The 26,873-nt window shown below is 34.9% G+C and overlaps 3 protein-coding genes across 4 annotated transcripts in view; 2 read left to right on the top strand and 1 right to left on the bottom strand.

Moving 5' to 3' along the window:
- The first annotated feature begins 1,534 nt into the window (after positions 1–1,534).
- Positions 1,535–6,376, top strand: LOC106116451 (cytochrome P450 4C1-like). Its single transcript, NM_001312202.1, is given in 11 exon segments — positions 1,535–1,568; positions 2,028–2,183; positions 2,673–2,762; positions 3,002–3,112; positions 3,615–3,800; positions 4,203–4,399; positions 4,492–4,555; positions 4,762–4,954; positions 5,033–5,184; positions 5,538–5,717; positions 5,909–6,376. Coding segments are annotated over 10 exon segments (1,470 nt in total). The 5' UTR covers positions 1,535–1,568; positions 2,028–2,038; the 3' UTR covers positions 6,061–6,376.
- Positions 6,377–8,058: 1,682 nt separating this feature from the next.
- Positions 8,059–16,829, top strand: LOC106116450 (cytochrome P450 4V2). The gene is made up of 11 exons (XM_013310297.1): positions 8,059–8,209; positions 9,529–9,618; positions 10,921–11,031; positions 11,452–11,637; positions 12,660–12,856; positions 13,742–13,802; positions 14,150–14,348; positions 14,553–14,704; positions 15,194–15,373; positions 15,815–16,118; positions 16,149–16,829. Exons 1-10 carry the CDS (start codon positions 8,068–8,070, stop codon positions 15,970–15,972), a joined length of 1,476 nt encoding a protein of 491 aa, XP_013165751.1. The 5' UTR covers positions 8,059–8,067; the 3' UTR covers positions 15,973–16,118; positions 16,149–16,829.
- Positions 16,830–20,015: 3,186 nt separating this feature from the next.
- The window catches only part of LOC106116437 (cGMP-specific 3',5'-cyclic phosphodiesterase), a 54,335-nt gene continuing 47,477 nt past the window's right edge, over positions 20,016–26,873 (bottom strand). Inside the window, exons 9-19 of one of the 2 annotated variants that reach the window (XR_001227823.1) lie at positions 26,461–26,634; positions 25,531–25,656; positions 24,817–24,934; positions 24,528–24,619; positions 23,558–23,881; positions 22,751–22,904; positions 22,281–22,440; positions 21,787–22,007; positions 21,142–21,307; positions 20,834–21,032; positions 20,016–20,596 (exon numbers count right to left, since the gene is read on the bottom strand). Coding sequence is in view for 1 of the 2 variants with exons in the window: in XM_013310279.1 (XP_013165733.1) it covers positions 20,851–21,022; positions 21,142–21,307; positions 21,787–22,007; positions 22,281–22,440; positions 22,751–22,904; positions 23,558–23,881; positions 24,528–24,619; positions 24,817–24,934; positions 25,531–25,656; positions 26,461–26,634 (1,707 nt within the window). In the remaining variant the exon portion in view is untranslated. The remainder of the gene's footprint in view (positions 20,597–20,833; positions 21,033–21,141; positions 21,308–21,786; positions 22,008–22,280; positions 22,441–22,750; positions 22,905–23,557; positions 23,882–24,527; positions 24,620–24,816; positions 24,935–25,530; positions 25,657–26,460; positions 26,635–26,873) is intronic. The other variant, XM_013310279.1, reaches the window with a different exon arrangement.

The raw sequence follows: 26,873 nt of genomic DNA, 5'->3' as shown, positions 1-26,873 counted from the left end.
TGCAACGTATTAAATTATAGCATAATTAATAAGAGCCAGACAACCTCCATTGAAATGATTAGCAAAAAACGAAACTTGTTTCAAATATTAATATCTTACTAATATTATAAATGCGAATGTCTAGATTGATGTATGGATGTTAGAAGGTACCTGCAACACGACTGCATGGATCTTGCTTTGGCATAGAAGTAGAACATAGTCTGGGAGAAAACATAGGCTACTAATTTAGTTTTTCTTTTAGTTCCGCACAGACGGATTTGCGGGCGACAACTAGTAATATAAAAATAGATTGATGTTTGTTTGAAAGTGTCTCTGGAACGGCTCAACGGATCTTGATGAAATTTGTCATAGAAGTAGAATGTAGTCTAGAAGAATACATAGGTTACTTACAAAGTTTATTTTTATAATATCGCGCAGACGGAGACGCGAGCGAAACCTAGTATTATAAATGGAAGAATTTGAAATTTAAATTTAAATGATTAATTTATTTATTTATTTTTACTAGCGGACCGTCTCGGAATTGTTCCTGTGCAGATCACATTGACCTTTAACATTTTGAAATAATTTTAAACTAGCGGTCGCCCACAACTCCGTCCGCGCGTAATCGAAAAAAATAATAGTAGCTTATGTGATCTTCCAGATTATGTTCTATATATGTGCTTAGTTTCATCGAGATCCATGCAGCCGTTGTGGAGATACCTTCAAACAAATATCCATCCATCTAAACTTTCGCATTTTTAATATTAGTAAGAAGTAAGATTGTATTTTGATATCCAAGGATCTAGAATGGTATTAGGTTAGCTTTGAGGTCTCCTAAGTAAAGATAAGACGTAGCTGCATGATTACTTCCAATTTTTGCGAGTCAATGCGTTTTTAAATTTGTTCTGGAACGTTCTAAACAGTTGAAAGTTTGCACTTTTAAACACAACTATAACAAGTCCCTTCCCAGGTTTCCCGCTAGTTTAATAATATAGCAAAATCTATTGCTGTTCTTTAGTCTCGCTAAAACTTGAGAACGGTTGAACGGATTTATCTTATCTTGGTCTTGAAATGTTCGTGGAGTTCTAGCAAAGGTTTAGAAGATGAGAAAAATACGAATAATTGCCGGGGAAACCCTGAAAACAGCCCTTTTATTTTTCCCATATAAAAGGCAGAATGAATCTCGCTGAAACTTGGCACAGATGTAGAACATAGTATGGAAGAACACATAGACAAGTAATTAAATATTTTTCTAATTTCGCGCAGACGGAGTCACGGGCGACAGCTAATATAATACATATGACAATGTAACATTCGTAATGTTTGAATGTTTATTAGAAAGCTATTTCCAGAATGGCTGCATAGATTTTTGCTGTAATTTGGTACATGCTGGAATAACACATAGGCTAATATTTTTTTTATATCCATGCGGACGGAGTCGCGGGAAACTAGTTAGTAATAAAATGGACACATGCTCTTCCGTATACCCAGACTATAAAGTCGCTCGATTACTTATTAATATAACTAATCGACTTTAAGTGACTCATAATTATAGTGTTTTTGGTATTCGTTCTTATAGCTGATGTGAGGTAAATAATTTTTTATTTTTTTTATTTTTTGTGTGGAATACGAGATTAAGTTTGAAAGTAGTGCCAGTGATCAAGAAATTATGTTATCGTGGTTTGGACATGTTATGCGGTAAGATAACACAAATAGAAAAGTAATAAAATTATATGTCATTTCACAAAAGTAAAGGAAGACCGGAGAAAGTATGGATTGTGTGAGGATATTAGTACGAAGGGAGTGGATTCAGATGAGTTGATAGAGATGTATGGAGTTCATGTGCCGACCCTACGTAGGGATAATTGATGGCCTTATAGATGTTTATTATACGTAGATTGACATATGAGTAATTAGGTTTTTGGTGGTTGAAAATACGGAGTTAATAAAATAAATTTCTAGTGATTCTTAAATTAAATCTTAGAAGGTGGTTGAATATTTTTTCGCTTCTAAAAATTATTTGGATTAATAGAGATACTTTGTTCCAGTGAGATTTGTGATGTTGCTGTTAATATTATCTTTAATCGTGTTCGCATTGTACTGGGTATGGGGATGGTGTGTGACATCACGTTTGGAACCCCCCGAACATCCCGGTAGGGTTCCACTCATTGGACATCTACACATTTTCTTAGGAAACACTATTAGTAAGTTATATTAGTGTTATAGCTATCTATCTATATCTTTTTTATCTTTTTATCTTTAAGATATATTTATTTCATTTTTTAAATCAATCCCTGTTCGTTAGTCTCGCTAAAACTAGAGAACGGCTGAACGGATTTTGGAATCGGATCTTATCTTGGTCTTGAAATGTTCGAGGAGGTCAAGGGAAGGTTTAAAAGAGAAAAACCGAATGATTGCCGGAAAAACCCTAAAGCAGCCTTTTTCTTTTTCCCATATAAAAATGTCCCATAGTCAATTTAAACTTTATTGAATAATTATGCTTTTATTTAATACCGCGCAGACAGAGTCGCGGGCGATAGCTTGTTTTAATACAAAAGCGGGTGACATTTTGATGGAGCAATAAAAATGTTTTACATTTTTGTTATGTTTCTTTTGTAATCGGACCAATGAAACTAACAAAAAGCTTGTAATTACAAAAATAATTGTATTTATATATTTTGTCAATTTTTTAGCCCTATGGAACACTGTAAAGGAATTATCGTACACCAGTTTGCGAATGGGTGGTGTGACATCCATATATTTTGGACCTCGGATTGTTTATGGTAAAGTTAGTTACGATGTTTAGTTAGTTAAAGTTACTCTCTAATATAAAAAGTATATTGACAGACAGACGGACGTACAAAAAAGTGATCCTATAAGGGTTCCGTTTTCTTTCTTGCGAGATAAGGAACCTTAAAACACCGTAACCACGTCGTCTGTTTGTAGTGTTGTAATCGTACAAGTCTTATTAATGTTATATTCATTTCGTAACACGAAATAATTAAGTTTTCCTTGTTTCCAGTTTTGACAGATCCTGACGATTATTTGACTGTCGCTAACGCATGTCTACAAAAGGATAGTATCTATAATATTGCTAAACCCTGGCTCGGGGAAGGGTTAATCACAGCAACACGTATGTAAACACAGCACAGTTCAGTACTACCTAAGTAAATATTGTTAGATAGTGTTTAGTTGAACACGTGTTTTAAACATTTGAACACTGGTGAAGGACATATTGAACATCAAATTGGTACATTGCAGTAAGACAAAATTATTTAACAGTGGTAGAACCCGCTTTAATATCTTCGCACGAATTGTCCCGGCTCGCCCGGTGAAATACCACGACCACACAGAAGACAGGCGTGAAGTGGAAGCTATTCCGCGTTTCGTCTGATGAGTGTGAGTCCCGGAGGCTTAATTTAGTCCTCTTTCCCTTTACAACCTTTTTCCTATAAGGAAAGGATGGGAAGTGGAGGTGAACTTTCCGGATGAGGGTATGCATGGAAATATTTTATTTCTGTGCATCCTCTCCTTAGTCGACTAAAGGTAGGCAACGCATATGCAATTGCGTATGTCTACGGGCAACGGTTACGTCGCTATTTGCCACCTTATGATATAAAAAAAGTACATTGCAGTGTCAAAATGGAAGCATCATCGAAAGTTGTTGAATCCAGCATTCAGTCATCTCGTGTTGCACGGTTTCCAAGGAGTTTTTAATAGTCAGTCCCGTCGCCTGGTGAGGGATATGGCATCGGAGGCGGGGAAAGGACCTTTCGATCACTGGGCTTACACGCGACGGAATGCGTTGGAGACTATCTGCTGTAAGTAAATAGCTGCTGAACGCTATACTAACGCCTGATATGTATAGAAATCTACAATTATTCACGGTATTTTTAAATCATTTGGTTTAAATAAAATCTATCTAAAGATTGCGATTGCAATTTAATAGCATTACCTGTTATTTAGGGGGTGGTGGAATTGGTAACAACGTCGACAAAGTGATTAAAATATTGTTCTGGTCGTACTCAAGAATCCAGGTTGATTTCGTGTGTTAATAAATGCAATAAAGTCACTACCTACTTATTCCTTGGATTAATTCTTTTAAACAAAACATTTCGATACCGCGATCTAAGTGTACTGGTAGTATTGCTCAACGCCATCTGTTGAGCGCAATCGTTATTTCTTATTTCTTCTAATATTTTGATTTACTTTTATTTGAACAGTGACCGCTCTGGGAGTTGATTTCTGTGAGAACAGTGTTCTGAACAGTCAGTATGAGCACGCGGCGGAGCAGATGCTCACCGTGCTGGTGGAGAGGTTCCAGAAGTTCTGGCTTAGCAGCGACTTTATATACAACTGGTCGAGCCTGAAGAAGAAACAAGAGAGATGTCTGGATATATTGCACAGTATGTCAAACACGGTAAACTTGATGACGATGAAACGATTGACCTGTAAAAGAAGGTTTAGATTTTATGCTGGTACTGAGATGAAAAGCCTTGTTTTTTGTTTTAGATTATAAAAACGCGTAAAGCTTCATACTTAAGCAATAAGAAGAATGGATTAGAAGCATCCACAGGTCTGTATGAGCAACAATTTATGTTGATGCTATACTAAAAAAATCTTCCTTCAGCCAGTAACATTTCCAGTCTTATTCTTCTTAAATTATTTACAGTTCTGAAATTGAAGTCAGTTTTAAAGATTCTATTAAAAAGATATTAGTTACGTTCAAATTTTTTCATGACTTCTTCTTGATCATAGTACAAGATATCGTGTTAATTTTAGGAACGAAATTCAAGGCGTTTTTGGATCTTCTATTAGAGTTATCTATTGAGAAAGGAGCGTTTAACGACTTGGAGATAAGGGAGCAAGTAGACACAATGATAGTCGCAGGACACGACACGTCTGCTAATGTTTTAATGTACACCTTAGTTATGATTGGATCGTATCCGAAGGTGCAGGAGAGAATTTTCAAAGAGTAAGTCTAATTTAAGTCTATCAAAATACGTGTCTTAAATGATTCTCTTTGAATTTTGATTTAATTACTTAATTTTAGGTTATACGACATTTTCGGGAATGACGATAGAGATGTGACTAAGCAAGATTTATCTCAATTGGTATACTTAGAGGCCGTGCTGAAGGAAACTATGCGGGTTTACACCATTGTGCCCATGACTGCGAGGTGGCTTGATAGAAATGTCAAACTAAGTAAGTAACAAGTCCAGAGGATAAAAGTCAAACTAAATTATGATAGCTCAGGAACGTGCCCTTGTCAACGTCGAAAGTGTCCCAAGTTCCGTGTCCTACTAACGGATGGATGTTTGTTAGAAGGTATCTCACGAATGGCGCAATGAATCTTGATTATATTTATTAAGGATATAGAACTTAGTCTGGAAGACGTAGGCTAATTATTAAGTTTTTTTTTTGATTAAACTTTTAGGCTATACTTACCGCTATTTTTTTTAATTCCGCGCAGATGAAGTCGCTGACAAAAGCTAGCTAACATCAAGATACTCTCTTTGAGTCTCATTTCCTTCAGGCATTCATTTTGTTTTTTTCAGAGAACTACACGTTAACCGCTGGTCGGACCTGCCTTATGTTCGCGTACGGGGTCCATAGACACGCCATGTGGGGACCTGACGCTGAGGAGTTCAAGCCCGAACGCTGGCTGGATCCGGCCACTCTGCCGCAAAGTCCCAACGCCTTTGCTGCATTTAAAATGGGCAGAAGAAATTGTTATGGTATGCAACATTGTATTCGTTGGTCTTCCATCCTTCTTTCTTGTCTTCCTATAGGAATTCAAAATATTCAAACCGTTAGCCCGGCTTCTTTGGCTGAAAATGGGCAGCAGTCACTTTGCCATTTTGGCGAATTCAGATAGTCGTTTACTCCAAAGTCACCACTATTATACTAGAAAAATCTTTATTTCCAGGTAAAACGTACTCCTATTTGTCGATGAAAACAACGTTGGCTCACCTATTACGTCACTACCGAGTACAAGCCGACCATAATAAGATGATATTAAAAGTTGACGTCATGCTCAAACCTGAATGCGGTCACTTTATATCCATAGAGAAGAGATAAAATGTTAATTCCAAATAAATACCTGTATAAAATTATTCTTTGCTTATTAAAAATCACTTACATACATAAAAAAAATACAACGTGCTCTAAAATTCAGGATTTATTTTTAAAATTATTTTTCCCCACGTAGTTATCGACCTGGCTGTACACCAGAACCGATTTATCGTTGAATTTTGGCACACGCTGTATATACGCGTAAAAAACAATACCCTTTTCGAGAATTTTAACATTATTTTTATCAAATTGTATTAATTACTGTACATACATAAGTTTATTTTTAATTTCCAATTATATTATGTATCATAAATATCGAAATAATTTTAAGAAAAAAGTTAAGGGACAAGATTAAAAAGATAAAAAAAAAATTGGTGGTATTTTTCCTTTCTTTTCTTTCCTTCTATAAGGGTTTCGTTTTTTTTCTGTGATCCTATGATCACTTTGTTGTCCGTCCGTCTGTCTGTCAAGACCATTTTTCCTATAAATATTTGTCTGTTTTTAAATTAATTTAATTAGTGAATTTCTTTATAATTATACACTATACACTATATTATATTTTTGTTATTAAAAAAAAACTTAATTAGTAGCCTATGTGTTCTTGCAGGGTTCTACATCTATAGGGTCGCGGACGAGAGCGAATGCGTGCCCGTGGTCCCGTCCCGATGCGTTGGAGGAACAGAGGGGTTTATTGGGTATGCCTCCATTATGGAGGAGAATCCCACATAACTACCGTGTCCCCCCCACCCCGGGCGCGCGGAGTATGCATAAAGCATTCCTCCCTGGAAAAAAAAGTTCTACATCTATGGCAAATTTCAATGTGATTCATGCAGTAGTTATTGTTTTGGAGTTACCTTTGTACAAACATCCATCCATCTGAACATTCGCATTTATATTAGTAAGATTGTATTTCGTTTAATATGCTATAAAGTCCGCAGTGGCATTTTATATCTATTATTTTTATTATATCTCACAAAGACTATTTATTTATTTGGAATAAATTAAAATGCATACGAATTATTTTTATTCTGTTAATGTTCATTTTTATTTATATAATTTTATAGTAGATTATGGATGTTTTTATCGTTCCGGGTTGAATTTAAATTATTGTTTCATAAAATATGTTTATGAATGCATTTATTAAAATGTTCGAATAGCAACTAATAAGTGGCAAAACAAATTGGACCAAAATTTTAACTTAGTGTTTTACGGGTAGATTGATTGTCCAACTTCAAGTTTTGGTATGATTACTTTTGCCAATTTTACATTGCGATTCGTTTTTTCACTTATCCGTTTCGATTCGTTTTTTCACTAGTCGATTGAAGTTTCACTTATACTATGTGTCCAAGCAATCAGTTTGATTTTTTGACTTCTCAGTGTTCACATCAACATCAGCTCACACGTCCCCACTGAGGGGCACGGAACCTACCCTAACTTAGAGGTGACTAGGCCATAGTCAACCACGTTGGCCCAGTGCGGTTTGACTTCACACATATCTTTGAATTTCTTCTTAGATATGCGCAGGTTGCATCACAATGTTTTCCTTCTCCGTAAGAACGTTAGATAAATGTACATATGTAAATCGAAAATCGAAAAACAGATTGGTACATGACGGGATTCGATCCCAGGACCTGCAGATTACAAGTCAAGTGTTGACCCCTGAGCTACCGACGCTCTTTGAACCCAGGGCCCAATGTTCACATAATCTAATAATATCCCGTTTTTTCTTACTATTTATATAGGTCTGTACGCATTATTGTTTCTTCATCCCTTTAATTTTACTTAATTTTGACTGAGCTATAAATTTAAAAGTTAAAATTGAAAAAAAAATATTATAATTAATCTTTTGCCACTATCTCGCCGTCAATCCGTTTTTATAATTTTTTTGCAAACGGTTTTTAATTAATTTGAAAACCGGTATATAAGTTTGGTGGTTTAAATTTATTAACATTTAATTCAGACCTTAGTTTAGGTTTTGATTTTGAATTATTAATATTATTATATATTATAAAAATGTTATTTTTAATATTGTTCATGATAAGTATTGTGTTTTACTTAATAAATAAACAACGTTCAAGGAAAAAGGAGCCCCCTGTACTTCAAGGTGCCTTGCCTTTAATAGGCCATGCGCATTTATTAATTGGTGATAGTAACCGTACGTATTTTTTTGACTCTATTTTTATATGATCTAATTATTAATTTTATCTTACTTCTTCATCAGCTCACTATACGTCCCCACCGAGGGGCTCGGAGCCTACCCTAAGTTAAGGGTGATTAGGCCATAGTCAACCACGCTGGCCAAGGGCGGGTTGGTTGACTTCACACATATCTTTGAATTTCTTCGCAGATATGTGCAGGTTGCATCACGATGTTTTCCTTCACCGTAAGAACGTCGGATCAATGTACATATGTAAATCGAAAATCGAAAAACACATTGGTACATGGCGGGATTCGAACCCAGGACATGCAGATTACAAGTCGTGCTGAAACCACTGAGCTAATATATATTATCTTACTATTATTAGGAATGTTTAGATGGATGGATGTTTGTTTGAAGGTATCACCAGAACGGCTGCATGGGACTAGATAAAATTTGGCATAGATTTAGAACATAGTCTGGAAGAACATATAGGCTACTAATTATGTTTTTTCAAATCTGCGCGGACGGAGTCGCGGGCGACAGATAGTAATCTTAAGAATGCAAATGTTTGAATAGATGGATAGATGTTTGTTTAAAGATATCTCTGGAACTACTCAATGAATCTTGATGAAATTTGGCACACGTAGAACATAGTCTGGAATAACATATAACCTTTCAAGTTCTTTTTAATACCACACAGATGGAATCGCGGGCGATAACTAGTTAATTTATAATGTTTATTATGATCGCTGTGCTTGACCAAATCGATGAGAAACCAGAAAAATGTAAAAGAATTTGAAATCGGCACTTTTAAATAAATTACTTAACAATCAATTGTCTTATATATCTATTATTTGTTTCGCTTTTTTGTCTTTCTATTATGGTCTGAAAAAAACCGTTTAATCTCTGTTCTTTTTTGTTTAATATAATTGTGAAATGGTTAATAACGTTTGGATTTGTTAATACGCTGAACTTATAAATTAATAAGCGACCAGTAAGTACACTTAAACCCTGTGGGTTTTTAGTACAACTGTCTTACCGTAATTTAATTTGTTATGTAAAGTTTTTGTATAATAAAATAAAATAAAAAAAACAAAATACATTTTTGTTTTTCTTTATTTTTTGCACAAAAATGTATCTTTCTGACTTTTATAATAATTTTTTTGTTATATTTTTTTGCTTGTACAATTTAGTAAGATATTATATTACTTAAAATTTTTTGCTTGTAGAATTAAGTTAGTGTTTATAATTTTTTGCTCGTCAAATTCAACAATAATTTGTAAGTTATATTTTTTAAATTTTTTGCTTCATACAAAATCATTCAATTTGTACAGATTATTGGAAGATGGTTATGAAATGGTCCAAAGAGTGCTTGACAAAGGGCAGTTGTTCTATATTTTATATATGCAGTCGTAAATATTATGGTAAGTTTTTGAAACGCGTTTTATTCTTCAATACCCTCTCTATTTAAGTGTCAATAGCTTAATGGTTAAGGGTACGGATTTCCGATCACGAGGTCGGGGATTCGAATCCCGCCATTCGACTATTGTCGTAAACCGTATCGTACACAAGCATAGAGCTTAGTTGGAATGGTCAAAGAAATATTAGTAAATTTAGAAAAACATCTGCTTAATATTGTAATAAAAAAAAATGGTTGTTTGATCATTGACTTAGCTCTAGTTTGCATACGCGATTCTTATCAACGCGCTGGAGGACTTCCAATTTATAAACCTACGTCCAGGTATACCAAGTGTAACACCTTCCAGCTTAGCTTCCAGGATAGACTGCATTTTAGCTATCAAAGTCCAAGTTTGGATATACAATACCACTGGCCAAACATAATATTAAAGAATTTTTCCTTTTTTTTTTTCGGTAACTACGTTTTTGTTCAAGAAGCGACTTTCTCAAAGGCCGGCAATCTGATATTCCTTTGGTATTCCATGGGCGTTGATCACCTCAGTGTTTCCGCTGCTAGTTTGCCCAAACGTTTGAGAAGAATAAGCGTTCATATCTCTTGGTTCCGGCCTTATTCTTCATTAAAAATCTTTATTGTAACTCTATTAAGAGTCAAATAATTCAGATATTATACGGTGAAAAATGGTCCATAAGCAAGCTTTCTTGGGCCGTTGGGAAAAGATATTTTATTAACTCCCATTTTCACTAGTATAATACAATAACCCCGGTGCTATGATGATATGATGCGGTGATGGTCAACAGTGGTAGAGGCCGCTTTAACACCTTCGCAATTCCAATGCAATTGGCTCGGCTTGCCCGGTGAAATACCACGACCACACAGAAGACAGGAGTCAAGTGGAAGCTATTCCGCGTTTCGTCTGATGAGTGTGCGTCCCAGAGGCCTTATTTAGCCCAATTTCCCTTCTAGCCCTTTTTCTTATAAGGAAAGGATGGGAAGTGGAAATGGACTTTCCGGATTGCGTATGTCTATGGGCAACGGTCACTTCGCTATTTCAGCGATTTCAGGTGGTCGCTCGCTCGTTTGCCACCTTATGATATAAAAAAATTATCTATTTCCAAAGGCTTAGTTGTAACAGACATAATAAGTTAATGACAGTAATAGCAGACATAAAACGCACGGCTAATTGCTTAGTGGAAAAGAGGTCTTTACATCCTTGCAGACGCCACCATTTAGGATTTAGCCTTAAGATCTTATCATTTTTTAAAGTTTTATATATCAAGTAAATTTTTAATGTTTTTTTTAATTTCAGTTCTTACAGATCCAGACGACTGTCTCACAGTGGCTAATGCTTGTTTGGAAAAAGACATTCTGTATGGAAGTGCCAGAGCTTGTTTTGGGAATGGGTTAGTCACCGCAACTGGTATGTTGTATGAGAAACATTTGTAATTAAAACACAATATACAAATATACAAAAACATCATCATTCAGCGCTTTTCCATACAAATAATTGTCTCAGCACTCCTCCATACATCTCTATCAACTACATCAATCACACCTTATTTTTTTTATTAAAAGATGGCAAATGAGCATGCGGCTACATGAGTTCAACGAAATAACGAAGCGACTGTTGCCCATAGACACCTGCAATTGCTTCGTTGTCTGTCTATTCAACAGAAGAAGGGATGCACCGAAATAGAATAGTACCCCTTCTATGTGTCCCCTTCTCCGCAAAATCCATCTCTCCCATTATTTCCTTACATATGAAAAGAGTGGGAGATGGATCGTTATTAATCTTTTATTCGTTCGTTTTTTAATATTCATAATATTGTGTTTGTTTTAGCCAACGTTTGGAAAGATCAAAGAAAGTTACTCAATCCAAAATTTAATCTCAACTATCTGCACAGCTTTTTGGACGTATTCAATAAACAAGCGAAGATTTTAGTAAAAGAATTCGAATGTCATATAGACAAAGGAGAATTCGATCATGGATCTTTAATACGACAAAACGAAATGAAAACTATTTGTCGTAAGTAACATAGAGTTAAAAAAATAATACATTTATTAAAATCTAAACCAAAAATGCTGCGCCAAATACATGGAGCGACCGGCTAAACATTTGCAATTTCTTTGTTTTTTTTTTATACCATAAGGTGGCAAACGAGCGAGCGGCCATCTGAAATCGCTGAAACAGCGGGGCGACCGTAGCCCATAGACATTAACAATTGCAGATACGTTGTCTACCTTTAATAGACGGAGGATGCAGAAAAAGATTTTCCCTTCCCATGTGTCCCCTCATCCGGAAAATTCACCGCCACTTCCTGCACTTAAGGAAAAGTGTGGGAAGGGAAAGACGATTGAAATTAATCCTCCGATACCACATGTAGCATTCGTTGCTATAGCTATATTTGGCTCGTTCACGTACCGACACGTGTTGCCGGCTCAAAGGTCTGATATCGACTGACGTCCCCTCTCTCCGGCATGTACTTATGGCGTGTATGCTCGAGACAAACAACACTACGTTTACGCATACACTACACCAAATTTATCAGACGATGTTGCAGATGTCCATTGGCATAAATGTTCCTACATAAAAAACGAAAAATTTACTATGTATATCCAAACAAAACAGTGGTAGAGCCCGCTTTAACATCTTCGCACGAATTGGCTTAGCTCGCCCGGTGAAATACCACGACCACACAGAAGACAGGCGTGAAGTGGAAGCAATTCCGCGTTTCGTCTGAAGAGTGTGCGTTCCAGAGGCCTAATTTAGTCCTCTTTCCCTTCCCTCCCTTTTTCTTATAAGGAAAGGATGGGAAGTGGAATAGGACTTTCCGGATGAGAGGATGCATGGAAGGGGAAAATGTTTTCTTTCTGTGCATCCTCTCCTCCGTCGATTGAAGGTAGGCAACGCATATGGAATTGCGTATGTCTATGGGCAACCGTCACTTCGCTATTTCAGCGATTTCAGGTGGCCGCTCGCTCGGTTGCCACCTTATGATATAAAAAAAAACAAAGGTAGATTAAAATAAATTTATACATTTATTTCAGTCACATCACTCGGATTGGACTTTAGTCAAGACAAAGATACGTTACTAGAATATGCTAACGCTTTCGATAATATATTAAATTGTTTTACGGAACATTTACAAAAGTTTTGGCTTCAAATAAAGTTTTTATGGCATCGAAGTACTTTGAAAATGAAACGAGACAAGCATCGTGCTGTTATGTACAGAATTACTGATACTGTAAGTTTATTATACAACTAAATAGTATTATCATTAACCTAATTATAAATTAAATTATCTTACTAAATAACTAACCACTACAAAATAAATAAATTAATTAATACTATATTAAATAAACTATATACTAAAACTAAACCAAACTAAAAATAAAACTAAATAATATAAAAAAATCGACCCCAAATCGCTGCGCTTGGACGGTAGGGTTCCCAAGAGACTGGCGGCATTTCCCCGTTGGATGGCCAGGCTCAACCTTTGCCCGAAATGCTGTAAGTTCATATAAATTTCTTTATCAATTTTTGTATAATACTTTAAACATAACCAAACTTTTTCGCTCCAAATTTGCTATTTTTTTGCAACTTGCGGTGATTGCAACTTAATTTTATTATACGAGTATATAAGTGGGAAGTATGCGCATGTCCACAGAATTTATCATAAATTAATCTTACTTTTTACTTATATTAAAAACTCCGCGGGGAATTAAAAAAAACTATTGGTCGTAGCGTAACTAAAACCTAAAGAATTTCTCTATAAATGGACTATCCAACAAAAAAATAATTTTTCATATCTGACCAGTAGTATCTGAGATTAGAGCGTTTGAACAAACTCTTCCGCTGTATAATATTAGTATTATATAAATGTGAATGTTTAGATGGGTCGATAGATGGATGAATAGATGGATGGATGTTTTTTGAAGCTATCTGAAGAACGGCTTAACGGATCTTTATGAAATTAAATGTAGACCATAGTCGTGAAGAGCATACAGGCTACTATTTTTTTTAATTCAGTGCGGAGGGAGTCGCGGACTACAGCTAGTTACTTAATAAACAATAAGCTTTCTAAACCAAGGTTTAAGGTTTATAAATGTCTATATTTCTTGCATTTCAGATTATAAAGAAAAGAAAAGCAGACCATCTTAATAAGTTGATTACTGGAGATGTAGATGAAGGTATTTATAATCTATGAGATTAAGCAGCTGCTGTCGAATGCTTATTAAGACAATGCTGTTATTGATTGAGCCAAGGGGCTAGGCATAGTGCATTCCCTTCGAAGCGATTCCATAGCGAACGTCAAAAATGCATGGAACTGACGGGCGACAATCACGTGACTTATCGGAAGTAATTGTCAGTTCTATACATTTTTGAAGTTCGCTATGGAATCGCCTCGAAGCGAATGCAGTTTGTCCAACCCCACCGGCCTATTATACATCCAGCTTATTCGCACAGATCATCGAATGATATTGATTGATCTGAATTACGATGGCTATATATTCATGTAAATATATGATTTTTACAGGTGAAAATTTTAAACCATTTCTAGACGTTTTATTCGAGCTTAAGAAGACAGTTGGTGATGACGTAATGACTGACAAGTTAATTAGGGATCAAGTTACTACGCTTATAATGGCTGGTCATGACACTGTCTCACATGTTTTACAGTTAACTTTAATTCTAATTGGCTCTTATTCCGGAGTTCAAGATAAAATTTATGCCGAGTAAGTAATAGCACGTTCAAATTAATATCTTCTATAATTTAAACTAATTTTAGTCTAGTAAATAAAGTTTTAAGTTTGATTTTCTTGCGCGGTAAAAAGTTTATGGTAAGCGCCTGTCATAAATGTACACGCAAAATTTTATATGGAAATATTAGCTTGTGTTATTATTAAAGTGTACGTAATGATGCTATTGTTTTTTTTAAGGCTTCAACAAGTGTTTGAAAATTCTGATAGAGATGTTGATAAGGATGATTTAACAAAATTAATTTATTTAGAGGCGGTATTAAAAGAGTCGATGCGGCTTTATAGTATCGTACCTATTGTGAGCCGCCATTTACATCAAGATGTAAGACTTAGTGAGTAAACGAAACACTTAGCTTAGTTTTCGAAAATTGTCAATCTAAGTTTTGTTAATTAAATAATTTATTGTAACGTTTAAAAGAAGTTAAGTTTGAAATAAAATTAAACGATTCAACACTTTTACCACACTGGTGATCATTTTGCCATTCAATATTATTATTATTCATCATCATCAGTTCACCATCCCCACTGAGGGCTTGAAACCTACCGTCACTTAGGGGTGACTAGGCCATAGTCAACCACGCTGGCCCAGTACGTTGACTTCAGACATATCTTTGAATTTCTTCTCAGATATGTGCAGCATCACGATGTTTTCCTTCACCGTAACCTCGGATAAATGTACATATGTAAATCGAAATTAAAAAAATACATTGGTACATGGCGGAATTTGAACCTAAGACCTGCAGATTACAAGTCTAATGCTAACCCCTGAGATACCGAAGCTTGTGACTGAGGCGTTTTTATAGATTGTTGTTCAATTTCAGAACACTATACACTCCGGAGAGGTCACTCTTGTGTCCTAAACTTAGTGAGTGTCCACCGTCACCCGATGTGGGGTCCTGATGCCGAAGAATTTAAGCCTGAGCGGTGGCTCAATCCTAACACGTTGCCTAGCAACCCAAACGCATTCATAGCCTTCAGTCTTGGAAAAAGAAATTGCATTGGTAATATCAATATCCAAATTAATACATCTGTAAATGGACTGGTTATAAGACTTAGATTTTTGTGACTATTTGATTATCGCCATTTTGGCGCTGATAGTAGCGATTTGTAGCGGTGATGTGGATTGTGACTAATGATGAAGATAAAGTTAACTGTCACGTAACATCAACAGACGGGTTAGATAAAGTGCATTCGCTTCGAAGGGATTCCATAATGAATTTCGAAAATGTATGAAATTACGCGCTACAATCACATGACGTATTGAAAGTCAGCCAATGCGTTGAAGCAAAAATTGTCATTTCCAAACAATCGCCTAGCCATTTGTAACTTAAGGGTAGATTTAGAAGGAGGATGGAATGCATTATAGGTGGCAGTGACTGGCCAACAAACACCATAAGGACAAATAAAAAGTGCAAACAATTTTAATAGTATTTTTTTTTCAGGACGGACTTACTCTATGATATCAATGAAGACCACGCTTGCGCATATTCTTCGCAAATATAGCATTAATGCAGACCATAAGAAAATGCAATTAAAATTGGAATGTCTTATGAAACCTTTCGCTGGACATCATATAATAATAGAGCGACGTAAAAAATAAATCTTATTTCTTACTGTAATAATATAGTTATTTGATTTTTTTATAATTTTATGCAAATAATAAATAGTCAGATAAATCTGTGGCAGAAAATTATTACTAAAAAACTTCTAGCTATGGACAGGACTCTCTCTTATCCAGTATCGAAAGTATTAGGAAAAAAATATTTTTCTAGTGAAGTTAAGAATATGAAAATATCTTTTTGTAAAACAAAATCAACAGGGGGCTTGAAAACATGATTCAACATACATCACTGAGAGGCTCGGAGCTTACCCTAAATTAGGGGTGACTAGGTCATAGTCAACCATGCTGGCCCAGCGCGAGTTGACTTTACATATATTTTTGTATTTCTTCTCGGATATGTGCAGCATCCCGACGTTTTCCTTCACCGTAAGAACTAGATATAAGTACATATGTAAATCGAAAATTGAAAGACACATTGTTACATGGCGGGATTCGAACCCCGGACCTGCAGATTGCAAGTCAACAACACCGACGCTCTCGGAAAACATGATTGTCGCATTTAATCATATTTTCCAATAATATACCACAGATGATAAGGGTTTTTTTTAATTTTTCATAAATGAAACCTTTTATAAAAACATTGATAAAAATCAAAATTGAAATTTTTGGGTGTCTGACTGGCCGCCGTCGCCGTGGGTTTAAGAAAAAGGAAGGAGGATAAAGAACGTAATACAAGTAAAACATTAATAAAAACAAAAAAAAGGGGGAATTTCCTTAAAAAAACACAAAGATAACATGTTTTTATTCAATTAAAGTCAACGTTAAAAATATTAGCATTTTGCAAGTGAGGTTATAAAAATTAAAACGATAAAAACTTGAATCATGAAAACACATTTATTAAACATTAAAATATTGCCTTTTGTATGTGGAAGGAAATGAAAAGAAAAAATAATTTTAATTAAGAAATTGAATATTATAACAAACACTTATTTCTAAGGCCCTTCGTACACAAAGCATCTTAGAAACCAGGCGGTTTTACTCGTTAAGGCATTTCTATTTGTCATCGGCAAACCTCGCAACCTGCTTGTCAAGATGATGTGAAATACGCTGGGATTTTCAAGATGGCGGATCAAATAAATTGACAGTTTCAGTTGACAATTTACGGACTAGATAATTGACAGTTGACATGTAGTCGTTATGCTTGTGACCAGACGCGTCGACGATTCAAGCGCGTGGGCAACGCGACATGACTTAAGAATGCAATATTACTTAATTTACGTTACCTGTGTACGAAGGGTCTAAGGCATACTGCTACAGATAAAAAATTTAAATTAAATACATATTTTAGTATTAAAAATAATTGAATTGTTACATTATTATTAAGAGTAGATATAGTCTATGTCACAACATTACGAATCTATTAACTTTATATGGAAAATAAAAGTAAGTAAAATCTTTCACGTTCAATTGAAATTTAAAAATATATGTAAATCTAATCAAACAATAATAAATAAATGTTTTGTACCTTAAAGAAATGAAATAACAAAGTTCTTTTTTTAAAACTAATGTACATTTTCTATTTTATAAGACATTGTAACAACCTTTCCTGAGTTAAAAAGCATAAATAAAAGTTCACAAAAAAAGCAATAAAACTGAAAAATATTACGAAAATTCAGAAACGAAAAAAATAATCAAACAATTAAAAATGTCATAATATTTGGTATTATTTATTAAAACATACATAAGCAAAAATAAAAATATAGGTTTTTATTCTTATTGGGCAAATTAAACTTGATACGGGAAAAGAGGGTTGTCATCTGTTTAAAAACGCAGCCTACAAATATAACAGAATAAAATTAATTCGCATTTTTAAATCATCCAGAATGATCTTTAAAAATATATGTACCTAAACACTTATGGGTTAAGGACACTGACCTCTATAAATGGACAGGCTATAAGACGTAGTCATTCGTGCCTATTTGATTTTCACCATTTTGACGCTGATGATAGCGGTTTGTAACGGATAAAATATATACAAAGCGAACTCCAAAAATGTATAGAAGTGACCATAACTTCCGATAAGTCAAGTGATTTTCACGGGTCAGAGAGGTTAGACAAAGTGCATTCGCTCTGAAGCGATTCCATAGCTAACCTCAAAAATGTAAACTGACAATAACTTCTGACAAGTCACGTGATCGCCGCGCGTCAGTTTCATACAATTTTTAAGTTCGCTATGACATCGCTTAGGAGCGAATGCACTTTGTCTAACCCCCAGTTCTATACATTTTTAAATTCGTTATGGAATCGCTACATAGCGAATGCACTTTGTCTAAACCCCAGTTCCATATATTTTTGACATTCGTATTCGCTTCAGAGCGAAGGCAATTTGTGACCCCCGCAGGTGCGTTCAAATCGGATCGAAGAATCGATTCAAAAGCTGTCATTTTACACAATCGCCTATCCATATATAGAGATCAACGGTTAAGAAAGATTGTATTATATGTCATAAATAAATAACACTATTATAACGAAAGTAAATTGTAAATAACATAACCTCTCTAATATTGCAATAAAATATGTTCATCAAGTATTTTCTCGAATTATATTCGAAATTACACGAAAACAAAACACGACTAGCATCGTAATACTTTCAAATTCATTATAATGTCAAATATTGATAAAATAAATCGTTCTAAAATGTTAAGGGCAAACATACACGAACTTATTTTTTATACGGACATAACTTTTGATTGATTTTCGATTTGAAAACAGTCCGTGTATGCTGCGTTAATTAAATTAATTATAACTTATTTTATGTGATTTTATCCATCGCAATTGCATACATTTCATACATCTTAGTTCACAGGCCAAGTGACGAAGATTCTATTTTAAAAGTAAAAAGAAAACAAACATTATTTGTATGTAGTAAATGTTAACACATATTTATATCTTTAATTAAAAAAAAAAATATTCTTTCAAATTTATTTTTTAATTTTTTTAGTTCCTTTGTTAATTTTGTAATGTTAAGTAAAATACGATAAATATTACGAATAATAATATTTTATTTTACTGTAGTCATATCGAGCCAAATTAACATTATTTGAAATATATTTTTTTTAATTTAAGCGCCAATTTGCACGAGCGCTTTTTTTAACTCGACGTTTAAATTCGGCTTTAAAATTGCCCTTGTTTCGTTCGCCCAACGCTCAAAATGCAACACTGCGGGATAAAAAACCGTCGAGTTTTACAGCGATGGCGTAAGAACAGATGAACTTTTTAACGCGTGTTAAAAACGCCCGTGCGAATGAATAAAGGTTTTGTATGCGAAATAATATTAATAGTTTTAAAATAGAACCTCGTGAAGTAACACTAAATCACAGTCTATGTAAAATACATTAGTAAGATAAATTTTAACCTAAACTCTATACATAGTTCAAGTCAACTTGGCACGTGGCTTGAAGGTTACCGTACCTTTACGTCGCCCAATAGCTTTACTAAAATATATTATCATCTCTCTCATTCTCTTTGAATAAATAGAGATAGCAATATGTTTTTTTAATCGTACTTTGGAAGTGAAAACGATTATTATGAATTGTATTTTCATTTTTAATAGACTCTTCATGCCAAGATTCGTTGAACTATCTATACACAAGAGAAACGTCACTGTCAAAGTGACGTTGTCAAAATGTCACTGTCAAAATGACGATACTAATATAACTATATATTTATTTTAAAATTACACAAAATACATTCTAGAAGTGTCAACCGGCTGAACAATTTTATGTGTTCGATTTTTTTAACATCCGTGAGTTTCCGCTGCGGCAAAAGTAAAACATATTGTTATGTCACTCATTCCCTTTGAAAGGAACAAAGATAGCATTATGTTTTTGTACATTTGTCAACAGTGGAAACTCACAAAATAAAAATAATATTAACAATATTTATTACTTACATATTAACCCGTATCGTATCCGAATCTCAAAACTAAATACAATTATTGTTTTATTCAAAATTATTCTTAAAAAATCTCAACTTAGTGACTTTATTTATTTCCCTTAATAAGATCAAAATATGTACAATATTATTGTTTAAAAATATAACATGATGCTTTAAACCATACATTCTTTATAAAATATCTTTTACAACGACTTTCCATCGGAATACTAGTACAAAAACACAATATCACCATCTTTGTCATATTCTTTGAGAAAACAGAAATAGACATGTTTTTGTATTAACGTATAAGCAGAATATCATGGTTAACGTAAGGAAAAAATGTATATTCTAAATGAATACAAATTATACATTTCAACTTTTGTACAATGTGTATACAAATCGTACATTCATTTAACTTACAAATTACAGTTTAAGTGTTGAATTATTAATAATACAATTTGTTCGATTAGAAATCTGTTAAGATCACAAATACAAAGAAATATCCTAAGAAAACATTTAAAAGTCGTTCATAATTATGTTCAGTCGGGCGAGGTATTCGAAGTCACTACAAAAGTTTAGTTTAATAGTTTAATTTTAGTTTTATAGTCTCTAATAGTAGAATCAAACTAATAGTTTCACTGAACTAACAAGACGCAGATAGTTGCTTTAATCAATTGATTTGGACGGTTTCACTTTGTCCTTTTTATCTGAGCTGCTCTGGCTAGTCCTGTAAGAAAAGTTAGCATAAGAAAAGGTTGATAGTTTTATCTATAAAATATCATTTGTGCAGATTATAAATAAAGATGTCTATGAGTGAGAAGCAGTCACTTTGCTGTTATAGTTATGTCTACGGCTTGCTATAAATTATAGAAAGAATTGAGCGTGGGTCTGAACATGATTATTAGTAAGATTGAGAGAGATACAGGAAGAGAGGAAGAGAAAATAAGTCTTATATATAACTTACCAGTGAAAGCTTAACCGTCACAACATGTGGCACAGCCTGCCTTTGTGTTTGGAAGTCTTGCTAGGCTGGCTGGTTTCCGGGCTGGTCTCGGGCACGACGGTGCAGCGGCTGTTCTTGTCGCTCAGCACCGTCGTCGGCATCTTCTCTCTCTGCCTCTCTTCGGCCGGGCAGTTTGGCGCGTAGAGGGATCTGCAGGAGGCTTTAGGGTCATTTTGTTTTAACTAATATTTCTATTATACTTTATACTTTGATGACGATGTAAACTTATAGTTTTTATTTAGGTTTATACTAAAGTATACAATCCTTACCTAGTAAATTTATTTCTCGGCGGGCGCGACGGTAGTGTGCTCGGCTTTGGTCTCCTCAAGGAATAAGTTTTCTTCACAAGAGCCATGTTGCTAGTTTCTTGGATAGGTTTTGTGCAGTTTAATGTTGTGACAGTCAATTCCACGTCTTTTATTGCTTCGTTTGATGCTAGAAAAATATGAAATTCAATAACACTTCTCTAGTACATTTTGTAAAAACAAAATATAAGCTTAGTGTCTCTTTGCCACACCAGTAAGTTGTGTAGATTTTGTATGAGAAATGTACAACAGAACTATTTAGTTAGCCACAAAATGAGTGTGCATGGATGTAACATAATGGTTAACAATTACAAATTATGATTTCTAGCTCAATTATACGATATTTAAACATATTTTTTAAATTAATTACTAGCCACTCGATGAACTTGTCTTACAGATTAATTGCTCGCAAAGAGTCTGAATTGGTTTCTTATTATTATTATATCATAACGTCATCCTTCGATATGCTCCAAAAGCTGCCAGTGACAAATAAATTATTTACTAAATTAAGAAATTGCCAAATTATAATAAAAAATAAAAAATCGTAATATTGCACAGATTGTATACAATGATGTGATTGTATACATATTGTACACTATGTATACATACCAGTGAATTCTTCGATCGGTTTGTCGATGGTATCGTGGTCTATCCAGGTGAGACCCATCTCGACCTTCTCTGCGAGGTCCTGCCATCGCTGCCTGTTCTCCATAGTGCCGGAGTACAGCGGTTGTATCCAGGGGAAGGTATCAGATAGAACTTTGTACAGCGGCAAGCAGATCATATCTATGAAGCCTACTTGCATCTGTGGGAGCTCGTCTTTCTTTTCCCTGGAAAATAGTCGTTTGTTGAAGGGTTAAAATCTTACTAATTTTATACACGCGAAAGTTTAGATGGATGGATGTTTGTTAGTAGATAGCTCGAAAACGGATGCATGTATCTCGCGGACGAAATCCCGGGCAATTGCTTATTTATAATACCAACATGGTGGTCAATACTCATAGTAAACAAGGATCACATAACTTTTCAGACTGTAACCATAACTAGATAGTAAATCTTAGGTTTCAGGACTTTCCAGAAACATATCTAGTAGGAATAGTTACCTGTCCATCATAGCAATTGGTTGTTGATTCAGCTGCAGCTTCTCCAGGTCGCCCTGGTCGAAGAACTCGTCAGCCACCAGCTTGGCCACCTTGTGCTGCACCTCCCAGGGTTTGGCTATAGCTGACACGTCGCATGCCGTCATCATCATGCCACAGAGTACTGTAACATAGAGCTAACAAATTAATAACATGAACAACAACATAATCACGCTCGTTATCCAGAGGGGTTGACAGTGACCTAAGAAATTTGACGCGTTTCTGACACAAAGTAAAATCTATTTAATAAAGTAAAATACCTCTTTTTATCGTTTTATAAACAGATTTGCAATCACGCTTAAACTTTTCGTTATATTCCTTCTTGCTTTTCTTCATTTTGCTTAGCCTAGGTCTAGAAAGTTCTCCAATACGGTCTATAACTAGGCTGCCTCTTATATCTAACAGTTTTGCGCCTAAAAGTTAATTCAACTTACACTCCTTCTTCTCAGGACTCTGCCAGTCGAACTCCCCGTTGTCAACCAGCTCCAGGAACTTGGACTTCTTCTTGAAGTACATCGCGAGGTCAGTGGACAGGATCGCAGTCTCCACAACGCGCATCACATCCTTGTAGTCGCACGGTGATAGCGCCTGATAATTACCAATAAAATCATAAATATATTTTCAAAACGAGTTTTTCTTTGTAAAATTATTTATTCTAAGTTTATTTCATGCTGACATAATATTGTTTAATGTATATTATTAATAGTTTTTCTTTGGTAATCTTCTACATTTAAATTAAAATATGTGTACGTTTGTCTGTCATGCGTTTCTAAATCCAGTGCAAAGATTTAGATGAACTAAACACATGGACACAAACCTAATCCAGAATCTAAATCCCAAGAGAAATTTCCTAAAATTCTGTGCGGTAGGTTTAGAAAAAGATAGGAGACAAACTTAAACGAAGATTTTCATTTATATGTATATTACATGGTTTGTTAGTCAAGAAATAATTCGTAAGATTTTTATTGATTTGTTTTTCTTTAAATGGATGATTTCGGATTTATTTTTAATCCCAAGCGAAACCGGAGCGGATTGGTAGTATACAATAAAGTATGTATATGTCGCCCGCGACTCAGTCCGCACGGAATTAAAAACAAACTTAATTAGTAGCCTCTGTATTCTTCCAGATTATGTTCTACATCTATGTCAAATTTCAGTGAGATCTATGCAGTCGTTCTGGAGATACCTCAAACACATATCAAAACATTCGCATTTATAATATTAGTAAGAAATTAGTTTACCTGGAAGATATTATTACTCTCGCTGTTCAATATCATGACACACTGATCAAAATGATGGTGTTCCATCGTAGACGTGGAGTATAAAATTGCAAGTGGACTTTCGGTCTTGGTCTGGAATGCGTTGTTGGTCCCCCTGTGGTCCAGATCATGGCAGAGACAGGCGACCAGAAGACCGAGGATCTCCAGGTCTGACATGAACCTCTCCATCTTTCCTGTCTTCAACATCGCGAACATTGTCTGGGCTACGTTGAGTGCGTGTCTCCAGTTGTGGTATTTCACTGGTCGATAATTTTTCTTAACGCTTAATATCCATCTACATAATACCTAAGAAAAATATATTTATACACTTAAATAATAGTTTTAATATCAATTTCTCATACTAAATGATTGCTTAAAGTCGCAAAAAAAGACAACCCAATGTTAGAATCTTTTATCATAGGTGTATGCAGGATAGAGTTATAAAGAAATCTGTAATTTCTACTAGCTGTCGTGACTTCGTCTGCGCTAAATATAATAAAAACTTAGTAAGTAGCGTATTAATTAATCCCCACAGTAATCTATCTCTGTGCTAATTCAGATCAAGATGCATTAAGCCGTTTTGGTGTTACGTGGTGACAATCATCCATACATCTAAACTTTCGCATCTATATAAAAGAAAGTCGTGTTAGTTACACTATTTATAACTCAAGAACGGCTTTACCGATATGCCTGAAAATTGTTGAGGAGGTAGCTTAGAGCCAGGAGACGGACATAGTATACTATTTAATCTTTTTTTTCGAATTTATGCCTTGAAGAGTTGCTTTTTATTTAACTTACTAATTTTATAAATGCGAACGTTTAGATGAATGTGATGTGGATGGATGGATGGGTGGGCTACACTAATTAAGTTTTTTTTATATATCCACGCGGACGGAGTCGCAGGCGACAGCTAGTTCATAGTATTAGTAAGATAAGACGTAAGATTACTTACATCGTAAGGTATATGAAATTTCTCGACCAGATTACACTGCAGGAACATTCGTAATGTCGCCCTGCACGTGTCCTCGTCTGACAGATCGAAATCTAAAAACGTTTAAATTCATTTTAATACTATAAAACATCATGCACTCGCTTGTAAAAAATCATAAAATTATATAATATTTAATATCGAATTATGATACATATTGATTCAAATGATTTGACATCGATTCAAACAATTTGTACATCTCGTTTCAAACGATTTATACATCGATTCAAACGACTTTATGTTTATTGTTTACCGTGAAATTTAAAGCTATACAGATTGTAACTGTCTGCAGAAGGAATGATATCTTGACTCAATTTGTTTGTGTCTTCTGCTGAAGCTGTGGCGTGGTAGGACAAACATTCTAGTGCAACCTGGAAATAAAAAAAAATCTGTGGTTAGGTTACTTTATCAAATACATTAAAAAATCTCTACAAATTGTATTATTTTTAATCACAATGCCTCTCTTTTCATTTCTTTTATAACTAATTTTCATTCTCTTAGTATTTATTTAGTATTTTGTTTTATATCATAATGTGGCAAACGACCGAGCGGCCACCTGAAATCGCTGATATAGCGAATTGACCTTTGCCCATATATATACGCAATTGCATATGCGTTGCCTACCTTTAATCCACGGAGGAGAGGATGTACAGAAAGAAAATATCTTCCCTTTCCATTCATCCTCTCATCTGGAAAGTCCACTTTCACTTCCCATCCTTCCCTTATAAGAAAAAGGGTAGGAAGGGAAAGAGGACTAAATTAGGCCTCCGAGATGGCCGTTAACTTTTATCCTAGCAACAAGAAGTAGTAGTAGTAATTGCCGAATAATTAATTGCCGAACTTAGAATTGTTAATTGAAAGTTACTTCATTTTGCTGTCTTATAATAAATCTACACTTAGGGAGACTATTTAACGAATGCAATACTTAATTAAAGCTTAGTTATGTGATAATTATTGGTGTTTTTACCTTTTGTTTGGCCATAAGTTTGCAAGCGTTCTCATACATTTGTGTATTATGTATGCCGAGGCCACAGAAAATGGCGAACGCTTCGAAAATCGATATATCCCCGTCCGTGAACTGAGAACTGTTTTCCTGCAAATTATAATAGATATATGCGTTTAAACTTTATTAGAAAATTAGCTGTCGCACCCTACTGCATACGCAGAATTAAAAGAAACAACTTAATTAGTAGCCTAAGTGTTCTTCTACTATGTTCTACATCTATGACAAATTTCAGCGAGATACATTGCGGCGTTCTAGAGATACCTTCAAACAAACATTTATCCGTCTAAACCAGTGGTTCCCAAGCTTATTTTGTCTACTGCCCACTTTGAGAATAAATATTTTTAGCGCCCCCGTATTTTCACATATTTAATAACCACTATAATTTCAAATTAAATTAATTTATTATTGTGACCTATATATGTATATTAACGGAGAATTCTAAACGAAACTTTTACTATAACCCGCAACTTGAGACCTGCAGCGCCTACAAGGGGGCGTTATCGCCCACTTTGGAAAAGACTGATCTAAACATTCACATTTATAATATTAATAAGTAAGATTTAAACTCTATGTCAGTTCAATGTAAAAGCTAATCGGTTTTGAGTCTCACTAGCATTGTAATTACATTAAGCACCTAATTTGCGACTCAACCGAGAAGTGTTGTATCTCCAAAGAAAAAAAAAACGGAACACTTATAGCATCACGTTGTTGTCCGTCCGTCTGTCCAGATGTATCAAGCTGGAGTTTATAAGAGAAGGTGACAAACGAGCGACGAGAACACAAAGGTCAATCAGACCTATGGACACCCACAACAGAGGAATTGCAGATGCGTTGCCGGAGTATTTTTTTTAAGTATGGTGGGACGTCTCATGTTTTCTTTGGGATAGTTACCTTGTTAATAAGCTGCGCCACACCGATGACATCTTTGTTAGCGTTGACAATTGGCATGCAGAGCATAGTGCGCACATTGCTGGCATCGTCAGGTGCCGCTTCGCCCAAACACATGTTATCTCGTCGCCATTCCTCCACGTCTGATATGTTCAGCGCTTTGTTTGACTGCGCTACCTACATAAGTTTGTACAAGACAAGATAATATTGTATATTTGGATTGATTCATGGGCGTCGTCAGACGATGATCTAAACAAGCTCTGTCAGCTATTAGTAATATATCTTCTTATAGGTCTTATTCAAAAGGGTTTTATAATTATCTAGGGAATAGCTGCCCTTTCCTACCTTCCCCTGGTGACGCCAATGGGATTTTTTGTAAATATTAGCAGATTTTTGCGATTTTATTAACATTACTT

Source organism: Papilio xuthus, unplaced genomic scaffold (genome assembly GCF_000836235.2).
Source record: "Papilio xuthus unplaced genomic scaffold, Pxut_1.1 DF827756.1, whole genome shotgun sequence".
NCBI lineage: Eukaryota > Metazoa > Arthropoda > Insecta > Lepidoptera > Papilionidae > Papilio > Papilio xuthus.
This window is presented reverse-complemented; position numbering and strand designations above follow the sequence as displayed.

What these genes read in the sequence shown, in the direction of transcription:
- LOC106116450 (XM_013310297.1), top strand. Translation starts at nt 8,068, where the DNA reads ATGTTATTTTTAATATTGTTCATGATAAGTATTGTGTTTTACTTAATA. An exon ending in ATGCAGTCGTAAATATTATG is followed by an intron (nt 9,619 to 10,920) that starts GTAAGTTTTTGA and finishes TTTTAATTTCAG; the next exon opens with TTCTTACAGATCCAGACGAC. An exon ending in TGGAAAAAGAAATTGCATTG is followed by an intron (nt 15,374 to 15,814) that starts GTAATATCAATA and finishes TTTTTTTTTCAG; the next exon opens with GACGGACTTACTCTATGATA.